Source organism: Bacillus rossius (genome assembly GCF_032445375.1).
Source record: "Bacillus rossius redtenbacheri isolate Brsri chromosome 4 unlocalized genomic scaffold, Brsri_v3 Brsri_v3_scf4_2, whole genome shotgun sequence".
NCBI classification, from domain to species: Eukaryota; Metazoa; Arthropoda; class Insecta; order Phasmatodea; family Bacillidae; genus Bacillus; species Bacillus rossius.
Genome location: NW_026962011.1, coordinates 3,492,219 through 3,510,753, shown reverse-complemented (window position 1 = coordinate 3,510,753; position 18,535 = coordinate 3,492,219). Strand labels below are relative to the sequence as shown.

Genomic DNA, 18,535 nt, shown 5'->3' with positions numbered 1-18,535 from the left:
ACTGGGTGAATTTATTTACTATTAGAGATATTGATGGCTCATTTTTCAGTATCTCTTTGTGTCATTGTGTATTGCCTTTTGTTAAAACCTTGTCGATGAGATCTAAAGCCTAGCTTAACAAAAAATCATAGCAACCAAGGATGTACAAGTTAATAAGGTCTGTAATGAGTAAAAAGTGCATAGAAAAATATCTGAATTATAACATACATTTTAAATGGAATTGAAGACAGTTATAGTAGTTTTTCTCTCTTTTTATCTTTCTGTTCTCTCTCTCTCTTCCTTAGTGTACAAAGAGTTGTTTGAATCAGTTTATCACGTGATAAAGGTGAGTGAGGTGCCACCATATTACGTATACCCCAATAAAAAAATATATTAGTTTTCACAGCCTTGTTTTGTTACCAGTAATAAAATTTAAGAACCTAGTTATTTTCTTACCATTTAGGGTACTAAAATAATTTACCTGTGCTGAGCTGCATTTGTATGGATTTTGATGGGATTTCCAAGGTTCGGCTCCCTGCACGTGTCTGAATGTGAGCGGGATGTTGACGATGGGAACGTGGACGTGCGAGGTTTGCTGAGCATGGGCTGCACTCCGTTCCCCTACAAGGTGGCCAAGGCACTCGACCCCGACATCTACCGCAACATAGAGTTCGACGCTTGGAACGATGTGCGCAGAGGTGCATACAATAGTGAACTATATGGAATTTTTGAACATGTTCATTAATGAGAACATTTTATTATGCTGAGAAAAGGTGCATTTTGTAGGTATTAAATTGTTTTGTAAATTGTGGGTAGCATATATATGTGTATATATATATATATATATATATATATATATTTATGAATTACTGTGTTTTTCAGTAAAGGGCAATTAATGATCTTGCCAAAAAACACAAGCTATTATAATGAAGTTCTGACACTAATGCTTTTCATTTGTATTTTCTGTTTTCTATTTATGAAGGTTTTTTTGATAGTAAACTTGGCGGCATTGTTCATAGTGTGTGTGCATCTTGCTTCCTAGAATTAAATTTGAAACAACAGGATCTGCTGAAAATTTTTTTTTAATTTGAGATTTAAGGAAACTGTAGAAGTACTTGGACAGTTATCTTTGAAAGATTTGTGCAGTGGGAGTGCATGACTTGATGTAAGCTTTTAGACATACACCATTGCTAAGCACATGTATGTCTGTAGAAGAAAACTACAAAAAACCCAAAAGACAAAAACACAAATTAAGCAAAAAATTGCTGTTGTCAACAGGATATAAACACCACATAATATTCCATAACAGGAATATGGTCAACATACAAAGAAAAACAAAGAAAATTGGACTAAGAGAACGAAAAAACCCCACAAATAATGACGGCACAAAAATATTGAACCCAAAAAAAAAAATTCAGCACAGCAGTTGAAACGAGACAAAAACATGACAAAACGAATAGACGAAACAAACACAATAGTTTTCCAAAACTGAAACAAGCGACGTTTCGGGAACTGCCATCTGCTTCCGTCCTCAGGCACACACACATTTCAGTGTGGTGGGTCGAATTTGGTGGTTACGGAATTGATAATCATGAAATGTTTGCAGGTAAAGCGGTTTTACATTTTCACTCCAATGTTGCAACTGGTTTCCCACAAAAAAATTTTTTTTATATATACAAAGGTGGTGTTTAATCTGTAAGCAATGTTTAGTATCAAGTTTTCCCCTGTCGGGTCGATGACGGGTCTGAGCGACGTGGTGTTGCAGAGCTGCGGCTGGGGCTTTACGACCCCAGCGAGCTGCGCGTCGGGGTGAAGTGTCTGGTGAAGCTGTCCACGGTCAACAAGCAGTGCTACGCCCACATCCAGGAGATGGCTCCCGATCGTGGGCCGGTCCTCATCTTCGTCGAGGATTTAGGAGAAAAGTCAGTAGCAGGCTTATGTTTCAGTTTGATGTTTTTTTTTTTTTTCAATGTAAATAAATGTGTTAATAATATTTTAAGGTTAATTGATTTTGATATTATGCTTTGTAATTTTATTGCTTAAAATAACTTATGTATATCAAAAAATTTCTTCATACATTGTGGCCATGTCAGAAGTAGCTATAATCAGTAGTCAAAGAAAAGTCTCAGTACTTAAGAAACTATAAACACTTTGTATAGTTTCACTTCTGCAGATACCTACTCCATTTACTATTAAAAATATTTCAAAATCTATGAAAATCAATAATATTAATATTCAAATAATTTATCAATCTACGCAAAAAATAATTATGTTTAGTATTTAAAGTATTCAATTACTTCAAAACTTTTGAAACAAAACTTGAAAAGAAAAAAAAGCTTTGATTTGAATTTGAATGTATATGTTGCATGTTACACAGACAGTTAAGTTGACAGGGAAGTGACAGGACCTCGCATAGTGCAGGAAATGATTGTGCATGGTGCGTGCATGTGCGCCTGTGTTGTGAGAAGGTGCACAGTGCCGTACGAGTCCCTGGAGCCTCTGGCTAAGGACAGCAGCAAATGTCAGTGGGCCCCAGCCTTCCGAAACCGATGCAGAGGGCTGGCCAACGCTCGCCGTGTCTCCATATCCATGTCAGATAGCGGTGGGTATTCCTATACTCCCACAAGATGGTATTCATGAAAATAGGTGTAGGGGAGGGGATGGATAATACTATTATTATTAGGCTATTTATTTATTTTGATTGTTTTTAAAAAGAATTATAAGAATATCACTGCAAATTTGAGGGTTATTCAAATATAAACAGGAGTATTTTTATAAAAATTTATTTGTGATTTAAGAAAATACAAATGAAATGCCTTATTCTTCTATTAGTCTTTTCAACAGAAATACATACAGTTTTTTCATCGGATAGGAAGCTATTTGATCCTTTTATGAAAAAATAAATAAAATGGTTGCTCCAGTCGCCAATTGCGTTTGTGCTGTTCGACTGCAGTGCCTTCTTCAAATATTTCCCCTCCAAACGCCTGTTTCAGTGGCCGAAATATATGTTAGTCACATGGCCTGAATATTGTCTTCATTGACGCTGGTCGCCAGATGCCGTTTATTGCTTTGATTTTCTCCTTTATCACACCATTTGGAAATACTTGGGTTTTGCTCAGAGTAGCATCACCAAACTGTGCTTGGCATTTCTTCATATTTTCATTTGATTTCACACCTTCATTGTTGAGAAAACAAATAACGCATTGCACAACTGATGCTGGTACATTTTGTTCACTCGTAGTGATACTGTATTTACCTTAAGAATGGTTGCCCCTTCGTTTGGGTTGCAGCACCATATATTTGTCTTCACTAGAGTTTGTTGATTCAGGTAAAGTGTTCCCTTTATCAGCTTATTGGGGCGTAAGAAATACAATTCTGGTGGACCTTTGGCTCGGAGAGAGAAGAGGAGGCAAGCTACTCTTGGTCAGTTCCATCTATAAAAACTAGCATGCATTGTTTTCACACGCTTTTCGGTGTTAGTATTTTGGTTTTATCTCAATTCACCATATAATCTTGTTCCTAGGCTTTTATGCTCATTTTTCTATATACAGTAAAACCCCTTATTTGCACTTTTCAGGGAACCCCAAGGAAAAAGTGTAAATTGCGGGAAAGTGTAAATTGTGGGAAAGCACTTTTATTGGCAGTTAATGCTAAATTTTAGCTTAAAAAAATGTATCAGCATTTACTGGTGCTACAAGACAAACAATAGTTGTTTACAACACATTTAGGGCACTGCAAAAATATAATTTTCTTAAATATAAAAAACAATTCAACATAAAGCCTACATTAAATTTTCTCTAGTACTGTTTTATAGGTATAGTATAAATTCAACGCATTGGGCAGCATTTGCTTCAATAGAACACCTATTTTTAATTATTGTGTTTAAAGTACTAACAGGAATATTCAGTTCCTTGGCCAAAACCACTCGGGTACCCACATGCTTGTCAAACTTCTCAATAATTTTAATTTTATCTTCAATAGATAAAGTATTTCGTGGAACTTTATACCTATCCATCTTCAATCAAAATCTTGCCATAAATAATATTGTGAACGATAAAAAAACACGTGCTAACCAAAACGGACGTTGACTAATGTAAACAATGAAAGCCATCATAGATATGTACTGTACATAATGCAGCACTACTAAATATACGTACTGTGTATGAGCGCTTTCCGGTAGTATCGATAGCTCAGCGCTTCGGACTATGCTCTGCTACGAGAGTGCTCTATGACACCATAAATAAAACCGTTTGTGGTTCTGCTACGAAAGTTCTCTATGGCAGCAAAGATTAAAACGTTAGTAGAGGAGAGGCACCATAGAACTTGTCGATACATCAAAACGAAAGGTTACAGACAATAGGCGAACTACTTCAAACCTTTCACATCTATGACTAACGTGACGAGTATTTACATTTTTACCGTGTTTTGAAACGTACATTCCGGGTTTTTTGGTTATGTAGCGGTGTAATTTCAGGGAAAATGCAACACGAAAGTTAATGTACAATAAAACGGACCTACATAAAATGACGTTATTTGCGGGAAAACGTAAATAACGAGAACGTAAATACGAGGTTTTACTGTATGTACACATCTGATCATGAAGCGAGCTTGTTGGTAATTGGCGGCATGTGTGTTTTAATGTAAAGGAGAGCGATGGAAGCGAATAAGGGCTGGACGGCTTCGCAAGTCCAGGGCTGGGCAGCCAGTGGCAGACGCCTTGGAATTGTGTGGAGGCAGCCCCAAGAGCGAAGCCCCAAGGTCGTACGTACGTTCGCTCAGTGCAAGGTGAGCTGTCAGGTGTGTTTGTTATAGTGCAGTAAATTAGTACGTTATGGTAGCAGCTCTAAAAATCTATTTTGAATACTGCAAAATAAATCGTGTTTTTCAAAGTGAAAATTTTTTTCAACTTTTATTTTAGACTATTTCAAAGCGATGATGTAATCATAGTGTAACACTTAGAGCGCAAATAAAGTTTAGTGATCAGGAGAGGCTTTACACCAAACCATATGTCCACAGTATAATGAAACATATTTAGTATGGATTTTGTCCTGAGATGCAGTGGTGAGATACAGAACTTGCATTATAAAGGATCCGTGTTTGATTCCCAGTATGGCTATTGTGATTTTTGTTTTACATGGTCTAACAAAATTACTTTTGGTAAATTTTGGAATGTTTCTGTACAATAGGCCAAAACCAACTCCTTTCTTAACATATTGGTCGATGGCTTTAACTATGTTTTTGCCATCTGCAATGGCCATGTCATGTAATTTATCTAAAATAAAATAAAATAATTTTGAGATGGTCTGGGTCCGACTATAACCTCGAGACCCACCCTAAGTCGTGTGCACGTTAATTGAAGGTTTGCGGAAGAGCAGGAGGATCGTGGCAAGGCCGCAACCGCCCCAGTGATCTTGGAGCGGCCCAGCCCCTCCCCGCCCCCGCAGCCAGATTCCTCTACACCCGGGACCTACGCGGAGCCCCACGTCGCCCCCGGTCACCCCGACGGGCCGCAGCCCATGCTGACATACCCCGCGTACCTGCCGCCAGCCGCCCCGATGAGGCCCGTCCAGTACCTGGGAGGCCGGGCCCCGGGGGACTCCCAGGGCAGCCTCGTGTACCAGGAGGTGAACCTGCTTGCCCGGAAGTCTCTTCACTTGGATGGCAGTGATCTGCCCCTGGCAGGTAGGTGCATTCCATGGATGCTCATTTTTCATGACATTAGTGTTGTACAAATGCTGTTGTTCTGTGATGAAATTAAAATTAAATATTTATTCAATTTTCCTCCTGAAAATAAAATGCAAAATCAATTTATTCATTGATGTTCACTTGCATTATGATTGAAAATGGTTTACAGAACTAGGAGGCTCATCAATGCGAATATTAAAATAAATGTAGTTATATCTTATATCATAGGAACAGTATTTACATTTAAAAATTGTTACTGTTAGTTTCTATTTGAATACTTTAATTTTGATTTTAGAAAATAATTTCATTTATGAATTTCTAACAATTATTTATAAGAATTTCTTATCAGTGTTATTAATGAATGTTCAGATTTTTGCTACATCTACTGATAAAGTGATAATGAAAGTTTACACAAACCTAGAGGTTACTGCTTACTTGGAGGGCGAAACCCATTTCCAACATGCAATTATCATATTGGAGTTAAGCTAACCTGATAGGAAAATTTGCCTGCTTTGCTAGACTGTGTGGATAGCAAGAGTGAAAGAAATACAGTCAAACCTCTCTGAAACGACACCTCATGGTTCCCAGGAATAGGGCCGTAATAGAGGGGGGGTGGGGGTCGTAATAGATGTTTTCCGAAATTTTCAGTTCATTTCAAACCCCCCCCCCCCCCCTTCCTTTTCCCAAACCGCTACTCGCTAAGAAACCAGCCGTACATTGGCAGGATGCTGTCACTCACAATGCTAGATGGCTTTGCTTTAAACCCACTTCAACTTTCATGACAAGTCCGTCGCCCTACAGGCCACATCTAAAGAAAATATGTCAAAAGACAGTTTATTTTTACTGGTTAGTTTACATGTACATAAATTTGTGCTTGCCGTAGTTAAATACACTAGAACCCCGATGTCACGAACCCCGGATTTAACGAAGCAGTGATTTTACGAATACATTCTCGGGAACCGTCAAAAAATTGGACATTTTGACCAAAATGTGAAAATCTGAAAAGAAAAAAAAGAAATAAATAAAAGATCATTAAAATCTGTTAATTTTAACACACAGCGTATTTTTGTGTCGGCTTTAATACAGTAGAATCCTGCCGATGCGACCCCCGTCTGATTCATCCATTCCGTTTATACAACCGTTTTTTGAGAAACCGTGAAAAATTTGAGCAGAGAAATTCGAAAATTTGAGTAAAATCGGCTGAAAAACAAGTCTGTTACACTTTGTTGGGCGCTATGTGTTCACGTTTATCTTGGCGAGCGCTGTACTGTAAGCAGGCAGGCATACAAAAGGCGGCTAAAAATAGATACCACCCCTCTAGACTTTCCACGCTAGCCAATACGGGTAAACTGCGCGCATCACCTGATAGCATCTACACGCGCGTCTATTGCCGTCGCGGTCCCGTGCCGTCGCGGTCCCGTGCCTTTGTCTTGCGACTGGTTAGTGATCTTGCTCACTTGTGGATATGCTACTCTCGCTTGTTGATTCGGATTTCTCTTGATTTTTATTAGTGATTGTTGACGACTTATTAAGCATTGTTTCTTGAACGCCGATTTGGTTATACTACTGGTTAGGTTTTGTGAATAATTGTTGATGACACACGCATTTGTTTTTGGATTTTGATTTGGTAACATTGTTGGCTTGATTCTATGAACAATCGTTGACGACACACGCAGTTTTACACTGATTTTGATTTGCTTACAATTTTGGCTTGATTTTGCAAAGCATTGTTGACGATTGTGACTCGTTTTTGAATTTACTCGGACTCGTGGATTCGTGAAAATGAGTGTAAAGCGAGCCAGCTTGTCGCTAATGAAAAAATATGAGATTATCCAGCAATTGGATAAGAAGACAATTTCCAAGACGAAGATACACAGCAATATGGCGATAGCGCGAAATAAAAATCCGCTTAACACGAGGTGAGAGTAAAATTTTTGGTATAAAACTGCTGCCGCGGGGTGTCGCCGCATCGTCGGATACATCGTGTGAATGCCGCTCGGGCAGTGTCTAGCTGAGCTCGGCGCGTCCACTATCGCACGAAAAGCCGTCTCAGCTGTCATGTTATCTTACCCGCCCGCACGAAAAGCCGCTGTGGTAGCTTCTGTGAGAGCGTAAGAAACTCGTCCGGCCAGGCTGGTGGTAGCGGCGGCTGTCAATACGTGACGTGACGCTTACCTCTCCATCTCCTACTAATTCTTCAAGGCTCATCCCTCCCAGAGCCACAAACCATGTAAAATCACCCCCCACCCTTTTCCAACTAACATTTCAACACATTCCCTCCCTGATTTCAACCTTCTGCGTGAGAAACTGTGAGCATCCTCTTCCTCTCCCACACCGCGTGCTACAAAAGCCAGGTTGTATAGTCCATTCTCAGTAAAATAAATATTTTTATGGGCTTATACGACTGTCCTTCGCCGTTAATAAATACTTTATATGTTATTATGGTACAATTTGTTTATTAGTCACACAGCAGTTTCTGCTGAAAAATCACTAATACCTCGAATTTTATTGAATAGAAAAATTTAGCAGGGCCGTAAATATATTTATTTTACTGCATAGTTACTTTTCCATCTGCATTCCCACGTGATTTTTGTTTCTTTTTCTTTTTTTCTACGCTGCGAAGGGACGTGGAAAAGATAATTGCTTGAGCTGTCAAAATAAACATCGCTGACGGCAAGGGCGGGAGCGCATCATGTCGGTCTGTCGTGATTATCTACTCCAAAAACATGTCACAGCATTTCAGGTTAGCATTGTTCTTATATCTTTCGTTAATAGCCGAATGTTTTCTACCTGATCCACACAAGTTCCTTCGCCACGTTTTGAACGAAAATAACCACCAGCCGGCTAGCATAGCCGAACTCGCGTGACACGAATTCCTTTAGCGTGAGTATTTATCGGAACCCATTGTTCGGGGTATGCGAGTCCGAGGTGTAATATGAATTTAAAATTTGTCTTTTTTACACCATAGACTATTTGAATATGAAATCTATGCAAACAAAGCAATTTTTTTATATATTTAGATATATTTGGGGGGGGGGGGGGGGGGGGGTAAAAATTGGCCCGAATTCTCTATTACGACCATTCCGTTTATAAGTCCGTTTTTCCGGCAACCGTGAGGGGTCGCATCAGCGGGATTCTACTGTACTTCCAATAATGTTCATGTAAGAATAACAAAAAAATAATGGGACATTTCCTTAAAAATATGGCAGCTGTAGGTTCTGCAACGCGAGTGGGCGCACACGAAGCTTGCCCGGCTGGCTGGCGGAAGTGGCTTCATGATGCCCTCCCCTCTGTAACATTCTTCAAGGCTCATCCCTCCCAGACACACAAACCATCTAGTGTCCTCCCTTATAACACCCCAACTTCGCTTCCTTTGAAAAACCGTCAGTGAGAAAATGCTCATTTCACCCTCCCTTCTCCCGTAAAATTGGGCTATTTATTATGAATGGGGTACTTAAGCGGTGAGAGAGGGGTCAAAATATGTCACTTTTCACACCAAGTTCGAGTTCAGTCATCTTTGGCAAGGAATTTACAAGCTTTCAAACTTAAATATAAATGTATTTTAATAGCAAGGGTCCTATGAAAAGGAATATACCGAATAAAATCAAGCTGCTGTCACCAAACAAAGCATAAAACGGCCCAATACGTGGTCGCTTCGTTATTGCTCGCGCGAGAGGTGAGACGTGGAATGTTAGAAGAAAGATAAATGTGGGGGAGACAGATGGCAGCCAGTGTGTTTCCTGCTTGGGAATAAGTGGCGTAGCCTTTTTTTTTATGCTGGGTGAAGCGACCTTTTTCTGTCAACCCACGGGAAAAGATAATTGCTTGAGCTGTCAAAATAAACATCGCTGCGGCAGTTAAAACAAGTCGAGGTGGGCGTGCATCCAGTGTCACTGTGTATTGCAGACCTGCCAACTCTCACGATTTTGGAGTGAGGCTCACGATTTTAAGGTCCATCTCTCGCCCTCACGCCAAAATAGTGTTTCCTCACGATTTTTTGGGGCCTCAAGATTTTGTTTGTAAAAGTTACAAAACAAGTTTTACGAAAGCTTACAGTAACGAGTTGTCATCAATACTCGAGTCACGTAAAGGAAGCAATTTTGCGTTTTGTAGCGTGTGCCATGCTGATTTTTCTATCTCGCATAGTGGAAGAGGAGACACTGTGAAACATGTCACTACAAAAAAACACAACTAACACGTGAAGTGTATTGCTTCCAATAAAAAAAATTAATTTTGCTGTGAACAGTGATAATAATGTTACCCGAGCAGAATGTTATTTTACATCTTTTTTAGTTGCGGCCCTGCAGGATCACTACACGACAGCGCTAAATTATGTTCAACTAAATTAAATCTGCAACCTATAATTTGTTGAAATAAATTTTGAAGCAGAGACCATGTAACATATGTACAGGTATGTCACTTAAATTTAAAGATTCTCATTTGTTGTTTTTTATATCTAACCTGTATTTATGGGCCTGAAAATTTTTATCGAGGACCTGATGATTTTTTAAATTTGAATGTTGGCAGGTCTGGTATTGTCAACTGATAGTAATCAAAATCAAGAGAAACCCAGCAGGTAGCTTTGCCTTAACTGCATACCACACTAGACACTCGCAAAAAGCTAAACATAAACACGTTGCCACAAAAACGTGGAATGGGGGTTGTTAAGCGCTGACAGCGGTCGACAGGAAGTGGTATCTATTTTTAGATATGCGCTGCGGCAGTACAGCACTCGGCAAGAGAAACGCAGTAACACACTACTCACCACAAGAAACTTATTTTCTGTCCGATTTTCTTCGGATTTTCGGCAATTTTTTCACGGTTCCTCGAAATCGGGTTGTAATAGAGAGGTGGTCGCAATAAATGGGGTCGCAACAAAAAGGTTTTACTGTATAGAGTAAAAATTGGTACACTGTCTGACTCTTTGATAAACCCAGTCTTTAGGTATGGATGTTGTGTAGTTTATAATTAGGCTCAAGATTATATGGTGAATTGAATAAAAACTAAATAACACCAAAAAGCATGTTTAATACACCATCTAACACTGAAATGCAACTGAAAACACAAAAACCTATTTCTTTTTATATATTGAACTCTATAAATGTAACACATTTAGCATGAAAGTGTACCAAATTGATGTATTAACTAGATTAAATTTCTTTTTCTTTTCTATCTATTAACTGTTATTAGTAGGTTACTTTTATGTACCCGTTACACGCACTGTGTGCATTACGCGGAACATTGGTTACACAGGTTATCTGACGAATTGTCCGCCATGATGCCAGCTGTTGACTAATGAACCATAGACAACACAACACTCTCAGCCTTACCAACCGAGCTGACAGTACATAACAGTCCTTCCATCCAAGTGATTTTTACCCTAAGCACTTGTACATATTGGTTATACACAATGGAGAACGTAGTCACTCAAGTTTATTGGTGTTTTCTTGACTCGTGTGGATCGCTCCCTCACCCTCGTTGGCAAGTTACTCAGCTCCTGGGGTTGTCCCTGGGTCTCCTGCAGTGAGAACTCCAAGGTTCCAGCAAGCTCCTCAGATGTTTGCTGCCCTGGACGAACATGGACTGCAGCTGTGGAACCTCAGTCACTAGGAAACCCCAAAAATGGTAGCTCGGAGTCCCCCAACACTAGGGAACCGGCCACTCGCTGGAGGGGCATCTCGCTGCGTCTCATCCTCGTACCAGATGATTCTGGTCGTGTCGCTGTACTGCTTAGAGGACTTGGTGGTTGCTGCTGAATCTCTGGTCTCCCCCGATGGACAGCTTACTGGAGTGATTCTCCTTGCTCTCGAGGCCTTGCTCTCGAGGCCTCCAAGGCAGTCCCATTATCAGACACCACAACATCCGGAATACCATGGTTACTAAACATACTCCTCAGCTCCTGCTCCACTACAGCCGATGACATTGACGGCACCATCCGTACCTCTGGCCATTTTGAAAAGGCATCCATGACAACCAGAAATGTTTTCCCTTGAAAGGGCCCCGCAAAATCAACATGCAGATGGGACCATGGTCTCTGGGGCGTGCTCCATGACACCTGGGTCTTTGCTGGTGCCCTGCGTTCGGCCTGACATATCTGGTAATGGCTGACAATCTCCTCAATGTCTTCGTCCAGTTTTGGCCACCAGATGTAGCTTCGAGCTATGGCCTTTGGGCGCACCATTCCATCACATGATGCATGTAACATTCCTAGTAGGCTACTTCGCAGCTGCTGCGGAACTACCACCCGAGTTCCCCATAGCACACAATCACGGTAGACTGACAGTTCTAACCGGCGGTTCCAGTAGGGTCGAACCTCCTCACTTGGTAGTTCGTGGCCATCCATGCAACACGAAATGCTTCACCCTCTTCAACACAGAATCCTCGCTCACACATCGTGCCACGGTCTGGGCGTCCAAAATCAGGATATCTGCCACTGCCGGGACTTCCCTTGGTGATGTCGGCTGTGGCAACCTGCTCAAGGAGTCTGCATGTCCAATCCGAACCCCTGGCTTATGCATGATGGTGTTAGTCATACATGCCCAGCAATAGACTCCACCGTAACATGCGAGGTGACAGTATGTCCGGGGTTGGGCGCTTGGGATCCAAAAGTCGTAAAATGGCTTGTAGTCTGTCACCACTGTAAATGATCTGCCTGCCAAATATTGACGAAATTTAGCTATCCCAAATATCACCGCGAGGGCCTCTTGTCGATCTGCGCATAGTTCCGCTCACATTTTTGCAGTGTCTTTGACCCAAACGCCACTGGTCTCTCCTCACCATCATCCATGACGTGTGCCAACACTGCACCCACGCCATACTCTGAGGCGTCGTATGTTAGCACCAGAGGTTTTGTGGTGTCATAATGGACCAGCACACAGTCTTTTTGTAGCAATTCCTTGGCCTTGGTAAATGCAGCTGCATGCTGTGTCTCCCATTTCTAGACAGCGTTTCCATCAAGCAGTCGGTGTAGTGGCTCCATCACACTAGCTTTATCTCTCAAGAACCGCTCATAGAAATTGAGCAAGCCCATAAAAGACTGCAGGTCTTTCTTGTTTTGGGGCACTGGTACCCTACGGATTGCTTCCACTTTGTTGTGTGTGGGATGTATCCCTTCCGCATCTATCCTATAACCTAGAAAATTCACCACTGCGGATGCAAAAACACACTTGGACTTCTTCAACCGTAACCCAGCCTTGTCTATCCTCGCCACTACCTCTGCTACACGTGTCCAGTGCTCTTCTTCATTTGGGCCCACTATTAACACATCGTCCAGTAGAACTACCACCCCTTCTACTCCTGCTAAGAGTGTTTCCATGAGCCTCTAGAACACGGCAGGGCCACTACTCCAAACTGTAATTGGTGGACCTTAAAAAGTCCCTTGATGGTATTGACAGTCAACAAATCTGCCGTTCCCTCGTCGACTCCAACCTGCATGTAGGCATCCTCCAAGTCCAGCTTCCTGATGCCAGAGCTTCGTTGATGGTCGGCAACGGTTAACACTCGGTCTTACATGCTGGATTGATTATGCCCTTGTAGTCAGCACATATGCGAATGGACCCATCTGATTTCATAATAGACACAGGTGTCCCCACGATGAATACGGCACTGCCTCATAAGCTCCTCGCATCACCAGCTTGTCTATTGCATCCCCTACCTTGTCCCTTATTGCAAACGGCACTGGTCTGCATTTCCTAAATACTGGTGTGGCTCCCTCTTTAAGCGCGAGGGATACCGGTGGACCCTTATACTGTCCTAAACAACTGCTGTCAAATACTTTTGGATACTTGACTACCAGTTCTTCCACCCATCAGCTCTTCTGCACAACACTCGGTTCCTTGCAACTCTCTACCACGAAAATGCCCTCCACAGATATCCTAAGGGGCTCCAACCAGTTCCTCCCCATCAAACTTGGCCCTTTCCCAGCCGCCACTAACACCGGAAGCGGTACTGCCTCACTTCCCCTTGTTTTTACCAAGACTGTTTTAACGCCCTTAACCCGCAACTGTTCCTGGGACCATGTACGCAATGCGATGTTACACATGTCCAATGGTGGCTGTTCGGGCCACAGGGCCTTGTATGATTCCCCACTAATAACAGAAAAACTTGCGCCTGTTTCTATTTCCATGCAGTGTTTGTTGCCATCCAACCAAACGTCCATGACAAAGGGGGCCTTACTTTTCAACGCTTGCAGGTTATTCAAACTGTACATTGCTTCATTCTGTTCTCCCTCTTGCTCCCTTACTGTATCTGACAACATGTGAGTAAGTCCAGAGTTAGACTTATTCCCCACATTTCCCTGTAGAGCTCCACCAATAGGCCTACCTTGTTTTTGTTTCGTAATACAGGCTTTATCTATGTGGCCCTGTTTGGAACAAAACCGGCACACAGTTGTCACATGCTGACACTCTTCCGCAACATGATTCCCTGTACATCGCCAACACTGTTGTTTCCGTTTGTTCTCCTGGGGGCCCATCATTTGTTTACGTATTCCCGTGTCCATGTTTGCCTGAATACCGTCCGGACGTCTGCCGGTATTGCTTCTGCCCGCCACCGCAAACATTGGATGTTCGTCAACACGCCTTGGACTTATCTCGTCTCCTTTTCAACGTAAGTCCAATATGTTCTTCCCTGTTGCCTCAGCCGCCATAGCAATATCCACTGCCTCTTTGAAGCTCAGTGGATCCTTAGACAGCAACGCGTGCTGAACCGATCCATCCCGCACACCACACTCCAGTCTGTCTCTCAACATCTTCTCCAAATTGGGGAAGTTACAATGCGTGCTCAATCGCCGGAGTTCCGCCAGATAGACTGCTATTGTTTCATCCGCTAGCTGGTCAGGTTTCAAAAATTTGTATGTCTCCACAATCTCGCTGGGTTTCGGTTGGAAATGTGCGGAAAGCTTGCTGAATACCTTGGCGATGGGTATCTCATCGATAGCCTGTGGAGCTAACAACGATGAAACTAAGTTGTAGAGTTCCGCCCCGCAGACAGTGAAAAATACAGCGCCTTTTGCTTCGTCGTTTTCAATTTTATTAACTATAAAATAAAACTGCATCCTTTCGCGGTAACTTTTCCACGTGTCCCGACCCGACACAAACTCTCCCATAACCCCAATCACCGCCATCATCGCCCGCACACCACTCCACATGCATGAACCGATCCGGAATTCCTCGTCGCCACTTTTATGTACCCATTACATGCACTGTGTGTGTATTACGCGATACATTGTTTACACAGGTTATCTGACGAACTGTCCGTTATGATGCCAGCTGCTGACTAACGAACCATAGACAACACAACATTCTCAGGTCTCAGCCTTACCAACCGAGCTGACAGTACATAACGGTTACTTAATTTTTACATTACAGCATTAGTAAATTTTGAAACACACAATTACTTGCAGATTTATTTTTATTGTTCAGAGTAGTTATATGTGCTTCTTACAAATTATTATCTTGTAAAAGACTATTATGTATCTGTCACAGTAAACTGTTTTGATTAATTAAGTATTATAAAACATTATGTGTCACATTTGTTTAATAATGTGCTATATTTATGAATAAACATAGTTCATAAAAAAATAATACAATAAAATTTGTCCCTACTTATAATTTAAAAAACCAAAATTGACTCTTTCAATCTTTTAAATTTTTCTGTGTTGCCATGTCTTTACATTGACACTAATGGATTTGTTTTTGGTATTTTTAGATATGGCAACTCTGAGATACTTTTACAACCTGGGTCTTGATGTAAGTATTACTATGAATGTGGACACTTCATTAATGTACTATCTGTTAAAAGGTGACAACATAATGTCTTCACCTGAGGCTGGATTGGAAGGGTTGGCTGCATAGTGGTTGTCCCAGCCGAGACATACGTGTTGTTTCTAGCCAGTCTATCAACTGGTTGTTGTGATATGATAATTGTCCGAGCGCAAAGTACACAAGGAAACCAATGATCTCATGCCCAATTCATGTAGTACATACCTGAAGCTGGATCTGCAGGAAATCTGATCCAGAATTTTTTTTTGTGGGAGATGAATAATGTCACCACCATGCTTCTGATGTTGATGAAATTTACATAAAGTGTTTTGAGTTTGTAGTGTAGTTTTAACACTTAGCCTGTACACTCAGGATAGCTATAATCTAAGCTATGGGATTTTTAATTTTTGCACACCTTTTAAAAAAATGTACAACTAGAAACCAATATGTTCAGTTGTTTTATTGGGTTTCAGTAGTTTCTGTTGGAAAAAATTGGTCATGAAACAAAAAAAAAATTACAGTGTATTCTGTTGGTTTCTGTTGTCAAAGCACATTGGATTAATAGTTTTTTTAATTGGATTCTGTTGTAAACTAATTTTGAACAGAATTGGTTGGATTTTGAAGTTTTCAGTTGTGAAACATAATGTTAGTTTTTATTGTGTTTTTTGTGATTAGAAGTTGGCAGACATGAAGGCGAGCAGTATTCATGTAATGGCGGACCTTTAAGAGATCATAACTGGAACGTGTTATTATGTCTTGTAAGCAATAGTGAATAATAAAGAAATAAAACATGGCGCAGTCGGTAGGATCGCCTACAGGTGTTCAAAATATCTGTACCTAGCCAGCGGTGGGCCATGTGGCGCTAGTGGAACAAACTAGTTTGAACAGTCTCTGTGTGCGTGTGTGTCGGGCGGGTTAGACAATGGAGTCGTTCAAACTGCCACCGTGTCTAGCTCTCGATGGCAATTTGTGTGAAAATTATCGCAAGTTCAGGCAGAGTTTTGACATTTTCATGCTGGCGACAGGCTATGAATCGAAGTCGTCGGCAGTCAAGGTTGCCATGTGGCTCAATATAATCGGAGACGAAGCTGTGGAGCTATACAACACGTTTGACGAAGACAAGACGGATTTTACAAAAGTAACAGCAGCGTTTGAGGCCTACTGTAACCCGAAAAAGAACATCGTCGTGGAACGCTTTAAGTTCAACTGTCGTTCGCAAGAAGAGGGTGAGTTGTTTGACTCATTTTTGAGGGATCTAAAGAAACTTGTGAAAAGCTGTGACTTCAAAGATCAGGCAGATAGTGTGGTTAGGGATCGCATAGTGCTTTGAATTCGAGATAAAGGCCTACAAGAAAGATTGTTAAGAGAGCCTGATCTTAGCCTAGGCAAGGCAGTTGAACAATGCCGAGTGGCAGAATTAGGCAAACAGCGTGTACGTGTTGTACAGAGCAAGGTGGTTACTCCAGTGCAACACCATGTCGAAACAATGAAGGAGGAGTCCCACAGTGAACAGGGGGTCGACACAGTTTGGAGGACATCAAAACAACAGAGACAACCTCATCTACAGCAGGCGCTCAGAGGAGGCTTTCGGTGTCGACGGTGTAGAAGAGAGCACAAGAAAAATGAGTGCCCAGCATTTGGAAAAGAGTGCTACAAGTGTAAAAAATTCAATCACTTTGCAGTTGCATGTACTAGTCAGGTGCAAGAGGTTAGGGTAACTGAGTCGACATGTGGGCCAGAGGACTTCTTTGTAAGTACGCTGCAAGTTGTAGGATCAGGCGAATGCCGTGCTATCATAGAGAGTGTCAAACAGTGTCGTAAGGAGTGGGTCCAGGATGTGTGTGTGCGAGACCAGAGTGTACAATTTAAGTTGGACACGGGGTCGGAAGTAAATATACTGTCACAGTCTCTCGTAAAGCAGGTTGACGGCACAACTGAGCTAAAGCAACCTAACGTAACCCTGGAAGGGAAGCCAGTGGGGGTGGTTGCATTTCTTTGTTGCACACGTGGACAGAGGAAACACAGTGCGCGAGTGTTGTTGGAATTTGTTGTGGTCAAGGACAATGATTGTAGGATGCCAATCCTGGGACTCCCAGGGTAAGTCCTGTTGGGACTCGTCTCTCGCAGTGTGGTTCACAGTGTGAGCAGTAAGCCAGCTGGTATTGCATCTGGTATCTCATACGCCGAGTTTACAACAGAGTTCGCGTATCTGTTCGAAGGAACAGGGTGCATGCCTAACAAGTGCAGCTTGACATTGGACAAGTCAATACAGCCAGTTGCGAAACCCCCTAAAAGAGTGCCTCTGGCACTTCGAGACAGGCTAAAGCAGAAGTTGGAGGTGCTGGTAAACGTAGGGATCATTGCAAAGGTCGATCAGCCTTCTGGGTGGGTCAGTCAATTAACAATCGTGGAGAAGACAGATAAGTCACTTCGGCTGTGTTTAGACTCAGTGGAATTAAACACAGCAATCAGAAGGGAATATCATATGATACCAACGCTGGAAGAATTAAGTTGTCAACTTAGCAATAAGGCAGTCTTCACGGTGTTGGATCTGAAAGACGGGTTCTATCAAATTGAGCTAGATGAACAGTCAAGTCGTTACTGCACGTTTAGCACACCATTTGGGTGCTACAGGTTTAGAAGACTCCCATTTGGTTTATCCAGTGCACCAGAAATATTTCTACGTGTGAATGTGAAGAACTTTGGCCACATTCCAGGGGTAATAGTATATTATGATGATTTGTTGATTGCAGCAGCTGATGAGCAGGAACATGACAAGATCGTATTGCAGGTAGCACAGAGAGCTAAGGACCTTAATGTAAATTTCAAAAAAGCCAAGATTCAGTTCAAACAACCTGAAGTGAAGTATTTTGGACATGTCTTTTCCAAGAACGGTATGCAACCAGATCCAGAACAGGTGCAGGCAGTGCTCGCGCTACAGGCACCCACCAACAAGGTAGAACTTCAACGCGTACTGGGTTTCATAAGCTATCTACGAAAATTTTTGCCTAGCCTAGCCACCATCATTGCACCCCTGCATGAATTACTGAAAACTAGTGTTGAGTTGCAATGGCTGCCGGTACACGACGAAGCATGGAGGCACGTCAAAG

General features: G+C 41.9%; 1 protein-coding gene across 1 annotated transcript in view; it reads left to right on the top strand.

The window, feature by feature from the left end:
* Positions 1–18,535, top strand: part of LOC134542474 (protein ovarian tumor locus) — a 48,222-nt gene that overhangs the window by 15,949 nt on the left and 13,738 nt on the right. Inside the window, exons 7-12 of the mRNA XM_063386781.1 lie at positions 505–677; positions 1,745–1,901; positions 2,448–2,581; positions 4,626–4,764; positions 5,339–5,661; positions 15,373–15,413. Coding sequence (XP_063242851.1) covers positions 505–677; positions 1,745–1,901; positions 2,448–2,581; positions 4,626–4,764; positions 5,339–5,661; positions 15,373–15,413 — 967 coding nt within the window. The remainder of the gene's footprint in view (positions 1–504; positions 678–1,744; positions 1,902–2,447; positions 2,582–4,625; positions 4,765–5,338; positions 5,662–15,372; positions 15,414–18,535) is intronic.